This window comes from Bos indicus x Bos taurus, chromosome 24, assembly GCF_003369695.1.
Source record: "Bos indicus x Bos taurus breed Angus x Brahman F1 hybrid chromosome 24, Bos_hybrid_MaternalHap_v2.0, whole genome shotgun sequence".
In the NCBI taxonomy this organism is placed as follows: domain Eukaryota; kingdom Metazoa; phylum Chordata; class Mammalia; order Artiodactyla; family Bovidae; genus Bos; species Bos indicus x Bos taurus.
Window position 1 is genome coordinate 25358340 of NC_040099.1, and position 18786 is coordinate 25377125.

Consider the following 18786-nt stretch of genomic DNA (forward strand, 5'->3'; position numbering starts at 1 on the left):
GAAGGTACAAAAAATAGGGACCATTTTGCTGAGATACAGAAAGCCAGTGTGGCTGCAATGCAGGGGGCCCAGGGTCTACCTGTGTAGGATAGAGACCATAAAGCCAGAGCTAAGAGTGATAGGCAGGCATTGGAGGGTTTTAAGTGGGAGTGATATGACCTGATCTACATTACAGAGATCACTGGGGTTCCTCTATGAAGAATGGATTAGAGGTATGAGAGCCATAGCTGAGAATTCAGCATTAAGTCCACCATAAGAGTTGGTTCAAGAGAGAGTGGTGGGGCTTTCCTGGTGGCTCAGTGGTAAAGAATCCACCTGCCAGTGCAGGAGACACGGGTTCAGTCCCGGATCCAGGAAGAGTCCATATGCCGCAGAGCAACTAAGGCCGAAGTGCCACAACCACTGAGACTGTGCTTAAGAGCCTGGGAGCTGCGAGTATTGAGCCCGTGTGCCGCAACTACTAACGTCCGTGTGCCCTAGAGCCTGTGCTGTGCAACAAGAGAAGCCACTGCAATGAGAAGCCCGAGCACCGCAACTAGAGACTTGCACCTGTTCATCACAACTAGAGAAAAGTCCACACAGCAACGAAGACTCCAGCAGAGCCAAAAATAAATAAACACAATTATTTAAAAAAGAGAGAGGGTGTGGCTCAGACCAGCAAAGTAGACAGTGTAAACGGATAGACAGATTTAGGATCGATTTGGAAAGCAGAGGCAAAGGGTTTAGGATTGACCAAATGACAATAAATATATGCCCCGTTACTAAGTGAGAGAAGTCAAATACAAAAGACTATTTACTGTATGATTCCAGAACTCAGTGACAGAAAGCAGATGGTGTTACGTGGGGCGTGGATTGACTGCAAAAGATTCGAAGGGTTTTTTTTTTTCTGATGTTGTTAGGTCTTTTCACTTAGTCTTTTTTTTTTGTAATTGAAATATAGTTGATTTACATTGCTGTGTTAGCTTCAGGTGTACAGCAAAGTGATTCAGTCATACCTATATATTTATATATTAATATATATATATATTCTTTTTCAGATTCTTTTCCATTATATTACAAGATACTGAATACTGTTCCTTGTCATACTGTAGATCCTTGTGGTTTGTCTATTTTATATATAGCAGTGTGTACCTGTTCGAGGGAAGTTTTAAGGTAAAGGAACTAACTGTCCTAGATCTTGTTTGACGTGGTGGTTATAAAATTGTATACAATTATGTACTGTATTACCTCAATAAAGCTGAAAAACAGAACCCCACAAAACAAAAAATGCCTCAGTAATAACACTGCATGAAAACCACAAAAATACACACTGCATAGAACCATTCAGAGTCCTGTAAGTGTCCCTCCCACACAGCCCCAGGCACTGAGTAGTAGCTACTCAGTAAATGGTCAGCAGATTGAAACAACTGAATTGGTTATGAGGAATGCACCCAAGGAGAATTTTCAGGGAAGGGGCCAATGTTCTCGCTAATAACTATTTTACCCCTTCTGGGAAAACCCATGAAGTGAAAATGAACACAAGCCCCAGGAAGTAAGGAATTTCCACGTCTGTCCTCCTCCTCCATAAGACTATGATGACTCACGACAGACATGATCAGAATGAGGAGAATGTAGGTGAAAGCTGAGGATGGATGTCAACAGCCCTTTTTTAAAGGTTGAGTTAATGTTTTCAAAAATTCTGAATGAGTTGTCATTGCTTCTCTCTCTCTCTCTCTCTCTTTTTTTTTGCCACCCCTTGCGGCACACGGGATCTTAGTTCCTGGATCAAGGATGGGACCTGTGCCTCCTGCAGCAGAAGCATGGAGTTTAACCACTGGACCGCCAGGGAAGTCCCAAGTTGTCATTGCTTTAAAATCAGATTTCACACATGAAATCAAAGTTCTGGCTTCTCTTGAAAAGCTAAGTCTCCTGCAGCTCTGGACTCGGTTCCCAAGTGGCCACATGGGTTGGTGCCTGTTCCTGTAGGCGTCCACCCTCCTCTCTCACTCACACCACTTGCCTCCCCTCTGTTGAGCTTGCAGCTCCTGATGACATCAATCATGACTCTAAGAACTTTAAAACCAGCTGGAAACTTAATCAACCCACCCCCATTATATATTTTATTAACTCCTTTGCTAATCTGTTTCTCTAATTTAAGTGATTAGCAATAAAACTCAAACAACAGAAAAGTTGGCAAAGTATTGGAGGAAAATGGGGAAAGGGTTGCTGAGGACCTTGGGTAATTAAAGTTATGTCCACTGTCTTAGGAGCGAAAACTGCACCCTTAGTAGAAGCAAGGATGCGTTAGGGACTCCATGGGGCCCAGGGCTAGACAGGCAGAATAAGGGGCCAGAGGTGATCCCCAAATGCAGTTTTGGAAGAAGCCCTTGGCAACATGTGGTTGGTCTAACATTTTCTTTATGCTCTCAGCGCTGGGGTGCTTCACTGTGGGAAGGCCAATATGAAGCTGAACAAAAAATCTTCGGTCCCTTGGGGAACATATAAATAGAATAAGGGGAGTTTCTATTGTTATTCAAAGGGAGGATGAAGGCTTCCCTGGTGGCTCAGTGGAAAACAATCTGCCTGCCAATGCAGATGTGGGTTGATCCCTAGATCAGGAAAATCCCCTGGAGAAGGAAATGGCAACCCACTCTAGTATTCTTGCCTGGGAAATCCCATGGACAGAGGAGCCCAGTGGGCTATAGTCCATGGGGTCACAAAAGAGTTGGACATGACTTAGCAACTAAACAACAACTCCAATATAAGGCAATAAACACACACACAACCAGTCTCCCTTCTACCACTGATGAATGGATCAGCCTGGACAGGCCCAAGTGCTGTTCTTCTCAGAGCACAGGCCCCCAGCCACTGTCCCTTGAAATTACCTTCAATGTTTTTATGTAGTCAATGAGGTTACTCCATCCTGGAAATCATTTAGCCTCCAAAAACTGACTGCCTTCAGAACATTGAATCTACACTCCATTATGTGTTGATTTTTATATTTAACCCCCCTAAGGAAAATTTTACTTCCTTTCACCTACAATCTTAGAGGGGTGCCTCTCTATAATGCTCAAACACTGTCCTCAACTTGTTGCATCTTACTGTCAGTTAAATAGGATTATTTGGGGCTGAACTTCTCAAACTCGAAAATGGATAAAAATCACGTGGGCCTCTTGTGAAAATGCAGATTGAGATTCAGCAGACCTGAGCTGGGGGCTGAGATTCTGTAGTGCTGCCGGTCCTAGGACCAGTGTTATTCACTCAGTCGTGTCCGACTCTTTGTGACCCCGTGGACTGTAGCCCACCAGGATCCACTGTCCATGGAATTCTCCAGGCAAGAATACTGGAGTGGGTAGCCATTCCCTTCTCCAGGGAATCTTCCTGACCCAGGGATCAAAACCCAGGACCAGTGGTCACATTCTATGGAGAATCTCGTGCAGCATAAAAACTCAATCTGCATCATTATTTAAGTTCTGTTTGTTGGAAAATGTGTAATTTAATAGATCACTAATATTTATCATGCCTATGACAACACTAATGTTGCTAGGTAAACACCATGCAGCCCAACCATCAAATGAGGTAAATTTCAGGCCAGCTTAATCACATCTTTCTAAAATTCTCAGTAATATAGGCACAAACGAATAAACCTATAAAAGCAAGGGAGTTCAATAACTATCATGGGACTCCTATCTATGACTCAAACTCCATAGCATCAGTTGGCTGGCACTATGAAGTGGTTGTCCAAAGTGGTGCTCACAGAAGTATTTGAATTTTGTCTTAGAGTCACTCATTAATTCAAAATACTTAACATTTGCTAAGCTTGGGAACTTAAAGCAGTGGCAATGTAGAAAGTGGCATTACTTTATTAGAACAACGGCTCTCAAGAGTTATGGGTCTAGATGGTACAGGACTCCAATCATCAAATTCTACCCCCCCGACCCTCACTTTTTTTGGTCACTTTGCTTAGCATATGGGATCTTAGTTCCCCAACCAGGGATCAAACCCAAGGCCTTTGCATTGGAAGCACAGAGTCTTAACCACTGGTTGCCAGAGCATTCCCAATCATCATATTTTGAGTGATGCTTACTTACCCAAGTACATTAGAAGGAGGAGGCATTCTATACACATTTGTTTTAGCATCAGGGGCCTTAAAAGGCTCATGTTTAAACTGCAAAGTTTCATCTTAAAATCAAATCACAGGTCAAGAAGCACATGAAAGGATGCTCAAGATTGCTTGAACATCAGGGAAATGCAGATGAAAATCATGCTATCCCCTCACACCTATCACAATGGCATCACCAAAAAGCACAAATAACAAATGTTGGTGAGGATGTGGAGAAAAAGGAAGCCTCATACACTGTTGGTGGGAATGTAGATTGGTGCAGGCACTGTGGAAAACAGTAGGGAAGCTTCTCAAAAAATTAAAAATAGAGTTACCATACGATCTAGTAATTCCACTCTTGGGTATATATCTGAAAAAAATGAAAACACAAATTCAAAAAGACACATACAACGCCAATGTTCATATCAGCATTATCTACAATAGTTAAGATATGGAAGCAAACTAAGTGTTCATCAGTAGATGAATGGATGTAGAAGATGAATGAAATACTGCTTCAGTCGTGTCCGACTCTGTGCAACCCCATGGACTGCAGCCCACCAGGTTCCTCCACCCATGGGATTTTCCAGGCAAGAGTACTGGAGTGGGGTGCCATTGTCTTCTCCGGAATGAAATACTACTCAGCCATAAAAAAGAAAGGAACATTTATAGCACCATGGGTGGACTTAGAGGGCATTATGCTAAGTGAAATCAGTCAGAGGAAGACAAATACTGTATGATACAGCTTACATCTGGAACCTAAAAGTTACAGCTAGAGAATAAAAAAGCAGACTCACAGATACAGAAAACAAACTAGTGCTTACTACTGGAAAGAAGGAAGGGGGAGGGGCAATTTAGGATTAGGGGATTAAGAGGTACAAACTGTTAGGTATAAAACAAGCTACAAAGATGTATTATACAACATGGGGCATATAGCCAATATTTTATAATAACTATAAATGGAGTATCAGTTCAGTTCAGTTCAGTTCAGTCGCTCAGTCGTGTCCGACTCTTTGTGACCCCATGAATCCCAGCAGGCCAGGCCTCCCTGTCCATCACCAACTCCCAGAGTTCACTCAGACTCACGTCCATCGAGTCAGTGATGCCATCCAGCCATCTCATCCTCTGTCATCCCCTTCTCCTCCTGCCCCCAATCCCTCCCAGCATCAGAGACTTTTCCAATGAGTCAACTCTTCACATGAGGTGGCCAAAGTACTGAAGTTTCAGCTTTAGCATCATTCCTTCCAAAGAAATCCCAGGGCTGATCTCCTTCGGAATGGACTGGTTGGATCTCCTTGCAGTCCAAGGGACTCTCAAGAGTCTTCTCCAACACCACAGTTCAAAAGCATCAATTCTTCAGCACTCAGCCTTCTTCATGGTCCAACTCTCATATCCATACATGACCACTGGAAAAACCATAGCCTTGACTAGACGGACCTCTGTTGGCAAAATAAAGTCTCTGCTTTTCAATATGCTATCTACGTTGGTCATAACTTTTCTTCCAAAGAGTAAGCGTCTTTTAATTTCATGGCTGCAGTCACCATCTGCAGTGATTTTGGAGCCCAAAAAATAAAGTCTGACACTGTTTCCACTGTTTCCCCATCTATTTCCCATGAAGTGTCCTTTAAAAATTATGAATGACTATATCATACATCTGTAACACAGAATATTGTACAGCAACTACAGTTCAATTAAAAAAAATCAAATCACAGGTCAAATATTACATCAGTGGTAATCTGCAATCACATGGAAAACTTCCACGACCTCCCAGCACTTCAATTTAACCACCTGTATCTGTGCCCATTTAATATTCTACATCCTCTTATACTGATGAACTGTCCATTCCTCTACCTAAAGCCAGCTCCCCCATTGAAAATCATAGCTCTGCAATTCTCTCTTCTCTACTGTGAATCAAAATTTCCCTCACTATTGGTTCATTTCCATCAGCAGACAAAACATTCCATTATTTTTTTTAAAAGAAGATGTTCTTGATCCCCCATCTTTTTCCAGTGATTGCTCCAATCCCTCTCCTCCCTTTGCCTCCCAACTCCATGAAAGGGCTTTTGATATTCCCCATCTCTTACTTGCTTCTCTGATCCCTTGAGAACCCACTCCAATTAGTTTTGGAGCCCACATCCCACTTAAACTACTCTTCACAAGGCCACCCATAGCCTCCACATTTAGTAAACCCAGTGGTCAATTCCCAGCCTTCATGCACTTGCCTTTTAAAGCAGCATGGAATACGTGGGTCCCTCTTCCCTGAAAAATACTTCTTTTCTAAAATAATTTTTAGTGATTTAAAAAAATATTTATTTCTTTGGCCACATGGAGTCATAGTTGCCGGCATGTGGGATCTTTGTCGTGGCACATGGATTCTCTAGTTGGGGCGCACAGGCTCAGGAGTTGCCCTGGACAGGCTTTTAGTTGCTCTGCAGCATGTGGGGTCTTAGTTATCCGACCAGGGATCCAATGGGTACCTCCTGCAGTGAAAGCACCAAGTCTTAAACTCTGGATGATCAGGGAAGTCTAAAAGGTACAAACTTTGAGCTACAAAATAAGTAAGTCATAGGAGAGAATATAGAACCTGGTGACTATAGTTAATGATGCTGGATTGCTGAAAGATACCAAGAGAGTAGATCTTAAAAGTTAATCATCATGAGAAAGACAAATTTTGTTAAGCATATATTCTGACAGATGTTAGACTTTGGGTGGTGATCAATTTGCAGTATTTACAAAAATCAAATCATCATGTTATATACCTGAAACTAATGTTACATATCAATTATGCTGTGCTGCGTGCTATGCTTAGTCACTCAGTCATGTCCGACTCTTTTCGACACCATTGTTGACAGGCTCCTGTGTCCTCCGCTATCTCCTGGATAGTTTGCTCTAATTCATGTCCATTGAGTTGCTGATGCCATCCAACCATCTCATCCTCTGTCGCCCCCTTATCTCCCTGCCCTCAATCTTTCCCAGCATTAGGGTCTTTTCCAATGAGTCGGTTCTTCACATCAGGTGGCCAAACTATTGGAGCTTCAGTATTCAGCATCAGTCCTTCCAATGGATATTGAGGACTTATTTCCTTTAGGATGGACTGGTTTGATCTCCTTGCAGTCCAAGGAAATCTCAAGTATTCTCCAACACCACAGTTCAAAAGCATCTTGTATTTATTTACTTATTTGCCTGCACCAGGTCTTAGTTACAGCATACAAAATCTTAAATTTACAGCATGCAAACTCTTAGTTGGGGTATTAGTTCCCCTACCAGGGATCGAACTGGGATCCCTTGCTTTGGGAGCTCGGAGTCTTAGCCACTGGACCACCAGGGAAGTCCCAGGACACTTTTTAGATGTCTGCCTATGAGACTACTATACATTCAACAGGCCTAATCATGAGGTCATTAACTTCCTCCTTAGCCCCCTTCATCTATCTTCCACTTTTGTCTCCCTCTGTATCTACCATATCAAATTTCTCTGAATATTTCTTTTAAATGTTAAATCAGATTCCCTTTTAGTTTCACATATACAGTTTCCACTCATCTCTTTCCCCAGCTCACTGACAGCAGAAGATGAGGCAGAGGTAGGAAGTCTCAGCCTCCAAATCTATTTTTACAACTGATAGGGCCATACAAATGGCGTCAGAACATTAAAATGGAACTTCTTAAAGCCCACCAAAGGAAGAAGGAAGTAAGCTAAGAGTAAGACTATCTGGAACATCTTGGAAACGCCACAGATTTATCTTCTTGTGGCCCAGTTTGATTCCGAAAGAAATCCGGAGATGAGAAAACCCATAACTGGGTTTTTGCTTGCTTTATGGAATGACTTTGAGGGAAACAGAAACTATGTTTTGACACCTGAAACTAACACAACATTGTAAATCAACTATACTCCAATTAAAAAAACCAACTATGTTTTGAGTATTATGGGCTACTTTTACATTTTTAATACTCGTAGAAATTTCATGACTCACCTCATTTTACAAATGAAGAAACTAAGATTCAAAAAGATTAAGCAGAGTGCTGATTACACAGCTGTTTACTGGCAGATAGAACTTCAAATTCTGCTTTCTATCAAGCTCACTCTTTTACTCCATCACAGTAGATACATACATATTCATTCAAGGCATTGTTGCCATATTATATTTGCTCAACTTGAAACTGGTTTATAAACCGAAATTAGCATAAACAACCTAGTTTAATAAGTTTGGAAATTAGCTTAAGTCTGGGATAATATAGCAGTTTCATTTCATTTCCTCATTTTCCAATTTAAGTTCAATGGAAGAGAGTAATTCATTTAGGAAGTACAAATGGCGTTAGGCGGACTCACCATCTCCAGAGCAGAAGGGACTCTAGTTAAAACTGACAAAGTGGAAGAGGCCCAAGTACATTTGCCACAAGTAGGAATATGGAAATTGCGCCCACAGCCAGAACAATGGACATAGCTTTGTCAAAACAAAGAACAATAAAGTGAGGGAAGGCGATTTGTCCAGCCCTTGTGCTACTTCATGGCTTTTTTTTTTTCCAGTTGCTGGTTTCCTATTCACTTTAACAAAGAAAAAGATTAAACACAGGATTTAACATTTCACAAGTTTTTATTACCCTTTAGCAGAAGCAAAACACTGCACATACTAAGCTGCAGCATTCAAAAATCCGAACTAGGGGAAACCATCAGATAACAATCTCCAATAGCAATGCTGCCCCGTTCAGTCCTACAAAAGAAAGTCGTCCAGACTCGGTGTCCACGGTGTGTGTTCCCAGCAACCGAAAAGCTTTAACTCTGGTACAGACTAGGGATCGAACCCGCGTCTCTAAGGTTTTCTGCATTGGCAGGCAGGTTCTTTACCGCTGAGCTATACAGACTAAATGTAATTACCCTGAGGGTTATTACTGCTCTGAACTAATCAATATATTTCATACAGGACACAATAACATCTTGGCTTCTATCTTGACCTCGGGGGAATTACGTCAATGTGGACGGCCAGGAAACTACATCAGGTATCAGACAGGAGGTAAATTAGCCTTGAATTTAAAGTACAAAGCTGAAACGACAGGCCCTGAAAATACAGCCACAAAATAATGCCCAGGGGCACTCTTGCTTTGAACATTGTGTGGAGGGCAGATTTTCCTCCTGGCTCTCTGCTGGGCTTTTCGGAGTTGAAAACTGTTTCTCAGATGCTAGGCTATAGGTGTCAAGGACCATCTAAGTCCTTTTAAAGACGTTTTGTGCACTTGCATTCATAATTTATGACACTTCTTTTTTCCCCGGTAAGCCAAAAAAGCACTTACTGCCTCGGAGCTTCATCAAACTAGTCGGTGATCCAAAGAAGACATTAAATGGGTTTTCACTCAGGCGCTATGAAATCTCCTGCCCCGCCCGCCCCCCGCCAATCTTACCCACACGCCCAGTCACAAACCCAATGCATCCACCGGAAGAAAGCTTTTTAAACGAACAGAACACAAACTCACAGACCCAACCCCCAACTACTAGTTACTCGGGCACACGTTAAGGAGGTGCCAATTTTATACAGGGATTTTGTTTTTAAACTCTTCCTAGAAACGACCACAGCTGTGCGCTCCCAGAGCGTTTTCGTTACAAAGCGTGTATGTGGTTTTTAAGACAGTTATTTTTATCCCTACTTCCTACCGTGTGAAGGGGCGGTGCGCAACGCAGGTAGTCAGCAACCTCCGTCACTCGAGTGACTGGGCTTTAAAAGGCTGCATTCACAGGCTTGGGGGTAATATTCAAGCCCCAGACCCCACCCTGGCGGCTGGTTAAACTCTAAAGGCCACAGAAAGTCACTTGGACGATCCAATCTGACGGTTCTTTGAGAGACCTGACACTTTGCACAGATCCTTGCCTGCTCAACAGACCAGCCTCGGCAGGCGTTCTGGACCACACGTGCACAGAGCGAGCAAAACAAAACCAACCCCGGCTCCCGGCGGAGAGGGAAGCGCCGCACGATTAACCGAGGGGAGCGGCCACTGCGATCAGCCGAGCCCCCGCCTGGGGTCCCGGCGCGTGCCGCTCCTCCAGCCCTGCGCACCCTCCTCTGCTCGCCAGCCCTGGATCCGCATCCCGGGGGCTGTGCACCTGGGCTGCCGGAGGAGGTGTCTCTCGGGGGCGCTGCAAGACCCGCCGGTTGGTGTTTCTCCCCTCCCTGAAATCCTGTGTCACTTTCCGACTGGGCACTTTCCCAGTAGTCCGCCCTCGACGGGTCCAGGTCTCTCCTCGCATCAGTCTCCTCCAAGTGCTGTCATCTCAATTCCCCATCCTCACTGCTCCTCTAGCATCACCCACCCACCGCCACCCCCGACCCAGGGCGGGGTGGGCGCGCAAACCCAGCTCCCCTGGCACTTACACGTGGCCACAGCGGGTCCGAACAGGGTGGTGCAACACCTCCAGGCACACAGAACAGTCGAAAGACGTGACGGGCAGCTCGGGGTCCCCCCGGCGCTCCAAGGCCCGCGGGGTGGCCGAGGCGGGCGCGGATTTCCCGCTATCGCTGCTCAGCACGGAGCCCATCCCTGCGCCTCCTGCCCCAGACGGTCGCCAAGAGCTCGGTGCCTGCGGCCGGCTTGTTTTGTTGTCCTGCGGTGGAGGAAGGAAGTCCCGGCCCAGCTGCGATCGCCGCCTCCCCGCGCGCACAGCCTGCGCAGCCGAGGAGCAGCCTCGGTCGCGGCGCCCAGCCTGGGTCTAGGGCAGGCCGAGTGCGCGGCCGCGTTCGGAGTGAACCTCCCTCCACTCGCTGCCCGAGTGTAGGCTGGGAGGCGGCGGCGGCGGGGCGCACGGTGCACGCCAGCCGTCCCCCGGCCCTGGAGGATTGAAATCTGACACCTCAACTGCAGAGCCGAGGACCTGGGCTGGCGGTGAACAGCGGCGGCAATCGCACGACTCCTCCTTCCGAACCACTAGAGCGAGTGTATGAAAGTGCGGGCGTGGTCTTGCCTGAACGCAATCGGAGAACACCCACTTGTAAGGTGATGGTCCTCTCGGTCTTGCAATGTGATGATTACTGCTGTAGTCACAGAGAGGATCTACGAGCGTCTCCTAAGAAAGTGCTAATCACTACTTCCGTCATCTAATCAACACTCCATAAATGGAGAGGTAGCAAGCAGTAGTGGGAAGAGTTCTTGGAGCTGAATTGAGTCCCAACTCTAGGAAAGGGATTCCAGCGCTAAATTCTAGGAGCGTCCCCTCCCCCAACACCGCAACCGCCCCTCCTCCCCAACCTCTGCTGCCCGCTCCCCGCCCAGTTTCCTCACTTTAGGATTGCCTGCTGTTGTTTGTACTCCCTCTCCATCCTCTTTTGAATATTTATGAACAAATATATCAGTTATTAATTCACGCATTTAATAAAACTTATTCAGTGCCCACTGCGTGACAGACTCCGTTTTGGTGATGGGGACAGTTTCCAACAAGCAAACAAAAATCCCGGTTCTCACAGAACTTACTTAAAAAACATTCTGGGGGAAGATAATCATAGATTCAGGGCTTCCCAGGTGGCGCATTTGCTCAAGAATCCTCCTGCCAATGTAGGAGAGGCAAGAGATGCCGGGTTCCATCCCTGGGTCGGGAAGATCCCCTGGAGTAGGAAATAGCAACCCACTCCAGTATTCTTGGCTGGAAAAATCCCATGGACAGAGAAGCCAGGTGAGCTACAGTGCATAGGATTGCAAAGAGTCGGACACAACTAAGCACCCACGCAACAGCAACAATTATAGATTCATATTCTTATTATTAAAAGAGAATCCATAGTAATACATAGTATGCATATGCAATACACACATACAATAATAAACAATAATCTTATACACTTCATCCAGTTTTGCCCATATTTTACTTTTAATGAGATGATATAAGGAATCAACAAATAAATGAACTTGTTCATTTCAGATAGTAAGAGTCAAGAGGAAGATAGAACTGGGAATGAAGATTGGGGCAGTGAGCATAAGGTCAGGGAAGACTTTTTGGTTTCGGTGATATTTGAGTAGAGTCAGGAATAATGAAAAGGAGTCAAACACTCCAAGATTTAGGGAGAAATTTGCTAAGCTCTGGGAATGGTGAACCAGGCAAGAACAACAACAACCCGCCCAGAAAGAAGGGTGTGGAGCTGGAGCATGGGGGGCTAGGAGTGTAAATAGGATGAGATGAGATGGGAGTCAGGCCTAATCATACTCAATCTTTCAGGCCAGGACCGAGAATCTGGGTTTTATTCCAGGTGCCACGTTTGAGTACTCTGACTCCTGTGTGGTTTGGAAAAGACAAAAGCAAAATAAGAATGGAAGCAGAGAAACCAGTTAGGAGGCTACTGAATGAGTCCAAGTGAGGATAATAGTGGCAGAACCAGGGGCTTCTCTGGGTAGTAGGTGAGAGATGGACAGGTTTGGGATATATTTTGACAGAAACCTAAAAGGGCTTGCTGAGAAAATGGATACAGGAGTGAAGGAAAGATAACTATTGTTTTCTGTAGAAGAAAAAAACCCTCCTTTGATTCCCACATGCCCCTCAGCTCCTGTCCTGTCTTGTTGACCAGATTCTCTGCTTTTTTATGTCTTTGTTTCTTAGTTACCTCCTAATGCAGTTCAACCTGGGTTCTGAACTGACTGCCGCTCTACCGTCATCTGTCTGAAAACTACTTCATTACCAAGGTCACCAGTGGGTAGCCTTTATGTGGCTCATTTTAGTCCCTTTCTTGCTTCACCTCTCACCCATATTTGTCAGTGTTGGCTTCCGCCTCCTTGGAGAAACATGTTTTGGCTTTCTTCTCTCTTTCTGGCTGTTCTCTCTCAGTCTTCTCTGGCCTCCCCTGCTCCATGGAAAACCTAAGTGCTGGAGATGGTAGGATTCTGTCTTGGGATCTTCCCCCTTCTGATCATATTTGGCAAAACTAATATAATTATGTAAAGTTTAAAAAAAAAAAAGAATCTAAAAAATCACATCCATTCTGCTACCATCTAGGTGGCAAAATCTTTATCTTTACTCTAGGCACTTATATGTCCAACTGCTTATGCGACATAATCAGCCCATTGCTTCAGACAGCTTCAGCTCAATGTGGACAGTAACGCACTCACCTCCAGCTGTTTATTCCTCTCTTAGTAAATGGCACCACAATCTACCTAGTAGCTCAGTCCAGATACCTGGGAGCCACCTTTAATTGCTTCCTCTTCTTCATTTACATTGAATCAATCCCAATCATGATTCTGCTTCCAGTAAATCTCTCAATTGTTATTGAATTGTTTCTTTTTTTTCTCTATTCCCATGGCCAGTCACCACCTACTTTAAATCATTGTATTCTCTTGTGTGACCTGATGCAGTAGTCGCTATATGTTCCGGGCTTCCCTGATGGCTCAGATGGTAAAGAATCCGCCTGTGATACAAGAGACTTGGGTTCGATCCCTGGGCTGGGATCCCCTGGAGAAGTGGATCCACCTGCATCCCCTATTGCCACTGTCCAATCTCTTATCCACATCGCAATTAAAGCGACCTTCTGGAAAGCAAGTATCTTACGTCACCCCATGCTCAAAAGACTTATATGGCTCTCCATAACCCTTAGGATTACATTTCAAATCCTTAGCATGATCTTCAAAGCTCTCCATGATCTTACTCCTTCAGTAACTATAATCAGTAGAATACCTCTGCAACAGGGAATAGAAATTCAACAGAAGGCGCCTTAATCAATAAAGATATTTACTATCTAATATGTAAATCAGTCCACAGAAAAGCAGTTCCAGAGCTGGCTCAGCAGTTGAAAGATATCTTCAAGGTCTCAGCCCTTTGCCATCCCGTGTCAGTAGTGTCTTCCTCATGCTGAAAGATGGCAGGAAGTGCTCCAATAACAGCATCTACACACAACAATCTCTAAAAACAGAAAGGAAAGATAGAGTTTCCTTCTTCTAGCTCCTTCTCCTTTTAAGTGGGAAGAAAACATTTCCCAGGTGCCTTCTGTAGACTTCCCCTTATATCTTATTGGTTCAAACTGGGCCCCATGACCATTCTTAAACCAGTCACTAGCAGAGGACCATGAGGGTATTCTAACTGGCTTAAACTCATAATATACTCCATAGGGCTTGGCACTTCAGTTATCTGAGCAATACAGTTAGGGGATCCTTATCAGGAAAGAAGATGAAGAAATTGGGTCGGCCCACAATAGGGCCTCCCAAAATAACCATTTTGGCTCCCATCTCCTTTCACTCTCTCCCTTATTCTGTATGGTCCTAAATTTCTGTACTTCTTTCCGTTCCTTGACTGGGATGGTCAGAAAGCTGTTTCTGATCTCAGGGACTTTATACATGACTTTTTGCTCTGTTTGAACACTTTCTACCAACACACACTACTTTCAACTCCCTCTAATTCAAACCTCACATCTTAGTTTGGTGACTGTAATTCAATACTAATATCACAAGGTAGATATTATTTGTTCCCATTTTATAGGCTCTTAGAATTTAACTTAGCAAAGGGTACACAGAAATTATGTGGCAGATTAATATTTTAATCCTAGATCTTTTATTTGTGCTTTTCACTAAGGCACTTATGTAGAGATGAGAAACACTGAGAATCTTAGAAAAAGAATAAGACAAACATCAGATAAATTAAGGCAGGAAACTGGGACCTGGGAGGATAGATGACAATTAAACAGCTGACACTATTTACAAGGTTCTTAATAAAGATAAAATGGACAGTAATGATGATGATGTAATTAGGCAGAGAATAAATTTATAATCTAGACTCTAGGCCCTGAAAGGGATCAGAAGCATACATTAGTAAAAAGAAATTTGACAGCCCTATAATCAACATCTCTGGTATCAAGAAGTCTGAGAATCTTTTAGTAAACCTAAAATGAGAATACAATTGCCAGGAAAAATACATGATTTACTTATCTATTTTTTTGTAGGAGTGATGAAAAGAAATGAACTTACAATTTCAAGTGGTGTTGATATGAGAAAGACATGTCTATACTCATTTTTTTGGTAAAATTTTTGTTATAGATTTTATTTATTTGATATTGGAGTATAGGCAATTAACAATGTTGTTGTGATAGTTTTAGGTGGACAGCAAAGGGACTCAACCATACATATACATGTATCCATTCTCTTCCAAACTCCTCTCCCATCCAAGCTGCCACGTAACACTGAACAGAGATCCCTGTACTATATGGTAGGTCCTTGTTGGTTATCCACTTTAAACACAGCAGTGTGGACATGTATATATTCTTTGCAGTTTGTTGTTAGTACCAAAAACTTAGAAACATAAATGTCCATAATAGGAAAATATTTTCAGAAAGTATGGTACATTTACTTAACAATTAACAAACAGATAAAACAACATTTAAAAATGTGGAGCTAGCTATTTTTAGGCCTGCTTGCAGTATTTAATTTAAAAAATGCATGTAGGTGAAATGACATGGATGTTTATTACAGTATTATTTGTAATAGCAAAATACAGGAAATACTTTGAAAGTTCACCAATAAATGACGAGTAAATACACTATCGTACATTTCACAATGGAATACTATGCAGTCATTGAAGAACAACAACAGGACTTCCCTGGTGGTCCAGAGGTTAGGACTTGGTGCTTTCACTGTGATGACCAATCCTTGGTTGGAGAACTAAGATCCTACTAGTAGCATGCTGTGACCAAAAAAGAAAAGAAAAATAGAAGGAAAAGCACTTCTATAACGCTCCTCAAAGGAAGCACTCCAACATGTATTACTGTGTGAAAAAGACTTTAGGAGCACCATTATATGTACTGAATACTATCATTTATCTATTTCAAATGTCTTTAGGCATACACACACACACATACATATGCACACATATGTGGACTGATATAAACATATCGATTTTTTAAAAATATACACAAGAAGTGAATAAGTGTGGATGCCTTGAGAGAGGGAACTAATTACTGAGGAATTGGAGTGGGAAGAGATAATTTTACTGCATGATCTATTGTTTTGATATATTGAACTGCAATAGGTAAAAATTAATCATTTTAACATACAAATATCCTTAAACTCAACAATTCAAATCCTTGAACCAACATGTGGACAAATGTGCACAAGAAAGCACAAACAGGAATGTTCCCTGAAGCATTGTCCATAATATCAAAAGATGCAGGCACAAAATTTCCATGGGGAATGATGGAATATTATGATACATACATACTGTGGAAGGCAATGCAGTAATAAGGAGACAAAGCAAAATTTTTTAGCCTATAACTATGTATCAGGTATTAATCTAAGTGATTTGTGTATGTTACCTAATTTAATCTTCATAATAACACAACATAGGTGACTTATTTTATCATCCTGATTTTCTGCAGAAATAGAGGTACAAAAGGCTAAAAACTTGCATCAGATCACACTGATGGCAAAAAGCAGAGCATAGAGTCCAATCCAGGAAATCTGACTCTCAGTACCTATGAACTTAACCACTATACCATACTGGCGTTCCGTAGGATAACATGAAGGCATCTCTAAGACACTGTTAACTACACAAGGATATTACTGGGACAAGGCATGGTCCTTAATACTTCTTATGGAGAAAAAGCATTATATATTTCTCACTAGGGGAAGGTGGAGAAGGCAATGGCAACCCACTCTAGTACTCTCGCCTGGCAAATCCCATGGACAGAGGAGCCTGGTAGGCTGCAGTCCATGGGGTCGCTAGGAGTCAGACACGACTGAGCGACTTCACTTTCACTTTTCACTTTCATGCATTGGAGAAGGAAATGGCAACCCACTCCAGTGTTCTTGCCTGGAGAATCCCAGGGATTGGGGAGCCTGGTGGGCTGCCGCCTCTGGGGTCACACAGAGTCAGATATGACTGAAGTGACTTAGCAGCAGCAGCAGCAGGGGAAGGCAGTACAGGACATGTTCAAGATCCTAGATTTTTCTCTTGCTAACTGAGTGATCTTGGCAAGTCACTTCTTTGGTTTTCGTTTCCTCATCTGGAAAACACAGATAATGTTTACTTGTAGAACTGTTCTGAGAGGTGGAATTCAATGACATTGAAACTCTTGCTCATTGCCTGGAAGGTACTGTGAATAAATGTTAGTTGTCTCCGGCTTCATTTATCCAGCAAACATCCAAGGAGAGTCTACCATGTGTCTAGGTCCTCACGAGACACTGAGGACACAATCAGGAGCAAGACTCAGTGGAGTGGGAGCTACTGTTTTTGTCTGTCAAGCATCTCCTCACCTCGTTCAGTGACAGTACCACATCCTCTTCCTTTGGAGGAACTGACTTTTCTTCATCTCATGTGACTTTGGTGGGGCCACCAGTCATGTGTCTACTTTGCAGCCCTCAGTGCCCTCTCTTGGCCTGAGCAGGAGTTCCTGTGACTGGGATCTGCAGCCTCTCTGGTGTCTGTCCTTCCTAAGTGTAGTGGACAAACCTCCCTTTTATCTCCTAGCCATCTTACCAATGCTTCCTTTTTCACTTGACTCATTTATTCAGAGTTGAGTTTTGTGGCTTGCAGCCAAACTCACTCACACATTCATCCTGTGTTCTGAAGGCATGTCATGGTCAAGTAGGTTAAGTTGGACAGAAAAAGAACATTACATTTATAATTCAATATAAGACCAATCTATTCAGAGAAAGAGCATTACTGGTGATGACTTAAAAGAGCATTCCAAATAGAGGGAATCTGAAATGAAAGAAAGATGGACAGAACATTCCAGATAGACAATCTAGTGGGCACAGATAAGAAGGCGAGAAGTGGCATGCTCTGTCCTTTGTTGCTGCAATTTTAAGCACACAGCAGATGTTAAAGAGAGAAAAACCCAGAGACCTACGCAAAGGTGGTATCATGAAAGCTGTATTTGACAGGTGAAAAAAATTTCCATTTGCTTCTGTGCCTTAGTGGAGCCAATTAAGAATTTAGGTAGAACAGTGACATGGCCATACCATGATTTTGACGAGTCACTCTGTCCATGTCAAGGGTTCTCAAACTTTATGTATCATCAGAATTACCTGAGGAGTTTATTCAAATAGCCTCATTCCAAGACATTTCAAGTCAGGGAACCAGGAGTAAGTTATGGAAGCTGTGTTTTTAACAGTCCCCCAACGGTTCTAATGCAGGGCTCGATGGACCATTCATTCCTTGTGAAATGTGGTTCCGCATAATGGGCAAGCAGTAGAACCTTCGGGTTACTGTGACAACAACAGAGGCGTCAGTTTCCAGGAGAGAGTTACTTATATGCATCCCTAATATAATCTGTTCATCACCTTGACTGTGCCTCCTCAATACTGGATGAGAGTACACTGGTTAATACCTTGGCACCGAAACATACATATCTCTGTATTTACAAAGACAGTTTACAAATTCCTAACTATAAACCTATCAAGAGTAATAAAGATTCTTAGTGTTCAACAGAAATATGAGCATCTGATATGCGATCCTGCATGGTGTTAGCACACCTCCACAATCTGGTGTCATTTGATGATAAAATAGATACTATTCCCCTTTTAAAGGGAGAACAACATTATTAAAAATGAAGCTCTGCTGAATGAAAGACTTATGAGTTCCCTCCAGGTGAGGACCCGAATCTTTGGCTCTGGTTTCAGCATAATTAGGTTTTTCATACTGGGAATATTGTCCTCCGTTTTCCTGCTAAGCAATCACATTGCTGTTTGTTGCTAGGTTTCCCAAGTAGCATGTTAGGGGCAGCTGTCCCCGTGCCATTCTAACCGTGGCCATTTTCTGTGATCAC

The 18786-nt window shown here is 43.2% G+C and overlaps 1 protein-coding gene and 1 long non-coding RNA gene across 3 annotated transcripts in view; both read right to left on the minus strand.

Moving 5' to 3' along the window:
* Positions 1 to 11240, minus strand: part of RNF125 (ring finger protein 125) — a 47972-nt gene extending 36732 nt beyond the window's left edge. Inside the window, exon 1 of one of the 2 annotated variants that reach the window (XM_027525870.1) lies at positions 10435 to 11240. In XM_027525870.1, coding sequence (XP_027381671.1) covers positions 10435 to 10598 — 164 coding nt within the window. In that variant the 5' untranslated portion in view covers positions 10599 to 11240. The remainder of the gene's footprint in view (positions 1 to 10434) is intronic. The other variant, XM_027525869.1, reaches the window with a different exon arrangement.
* A 551-nt stretch (positions 11241 to 11791) lies between these two features.
* LOC113882766 overlaps positions 11792 to 18786 on the minus strand; it is a 70128-nt gene continuing 63133 nt past the window's right edge. Inside the window, exon 2 of the long non-coding RNA XR_003508443.1 lies at positions 11792 to 13934. This is a non-coding gene — a long non-coding RNA (uncharacterized LOC113882766). The remainder of the gene's footprint in view (positions 13935 to 18786) is intronic.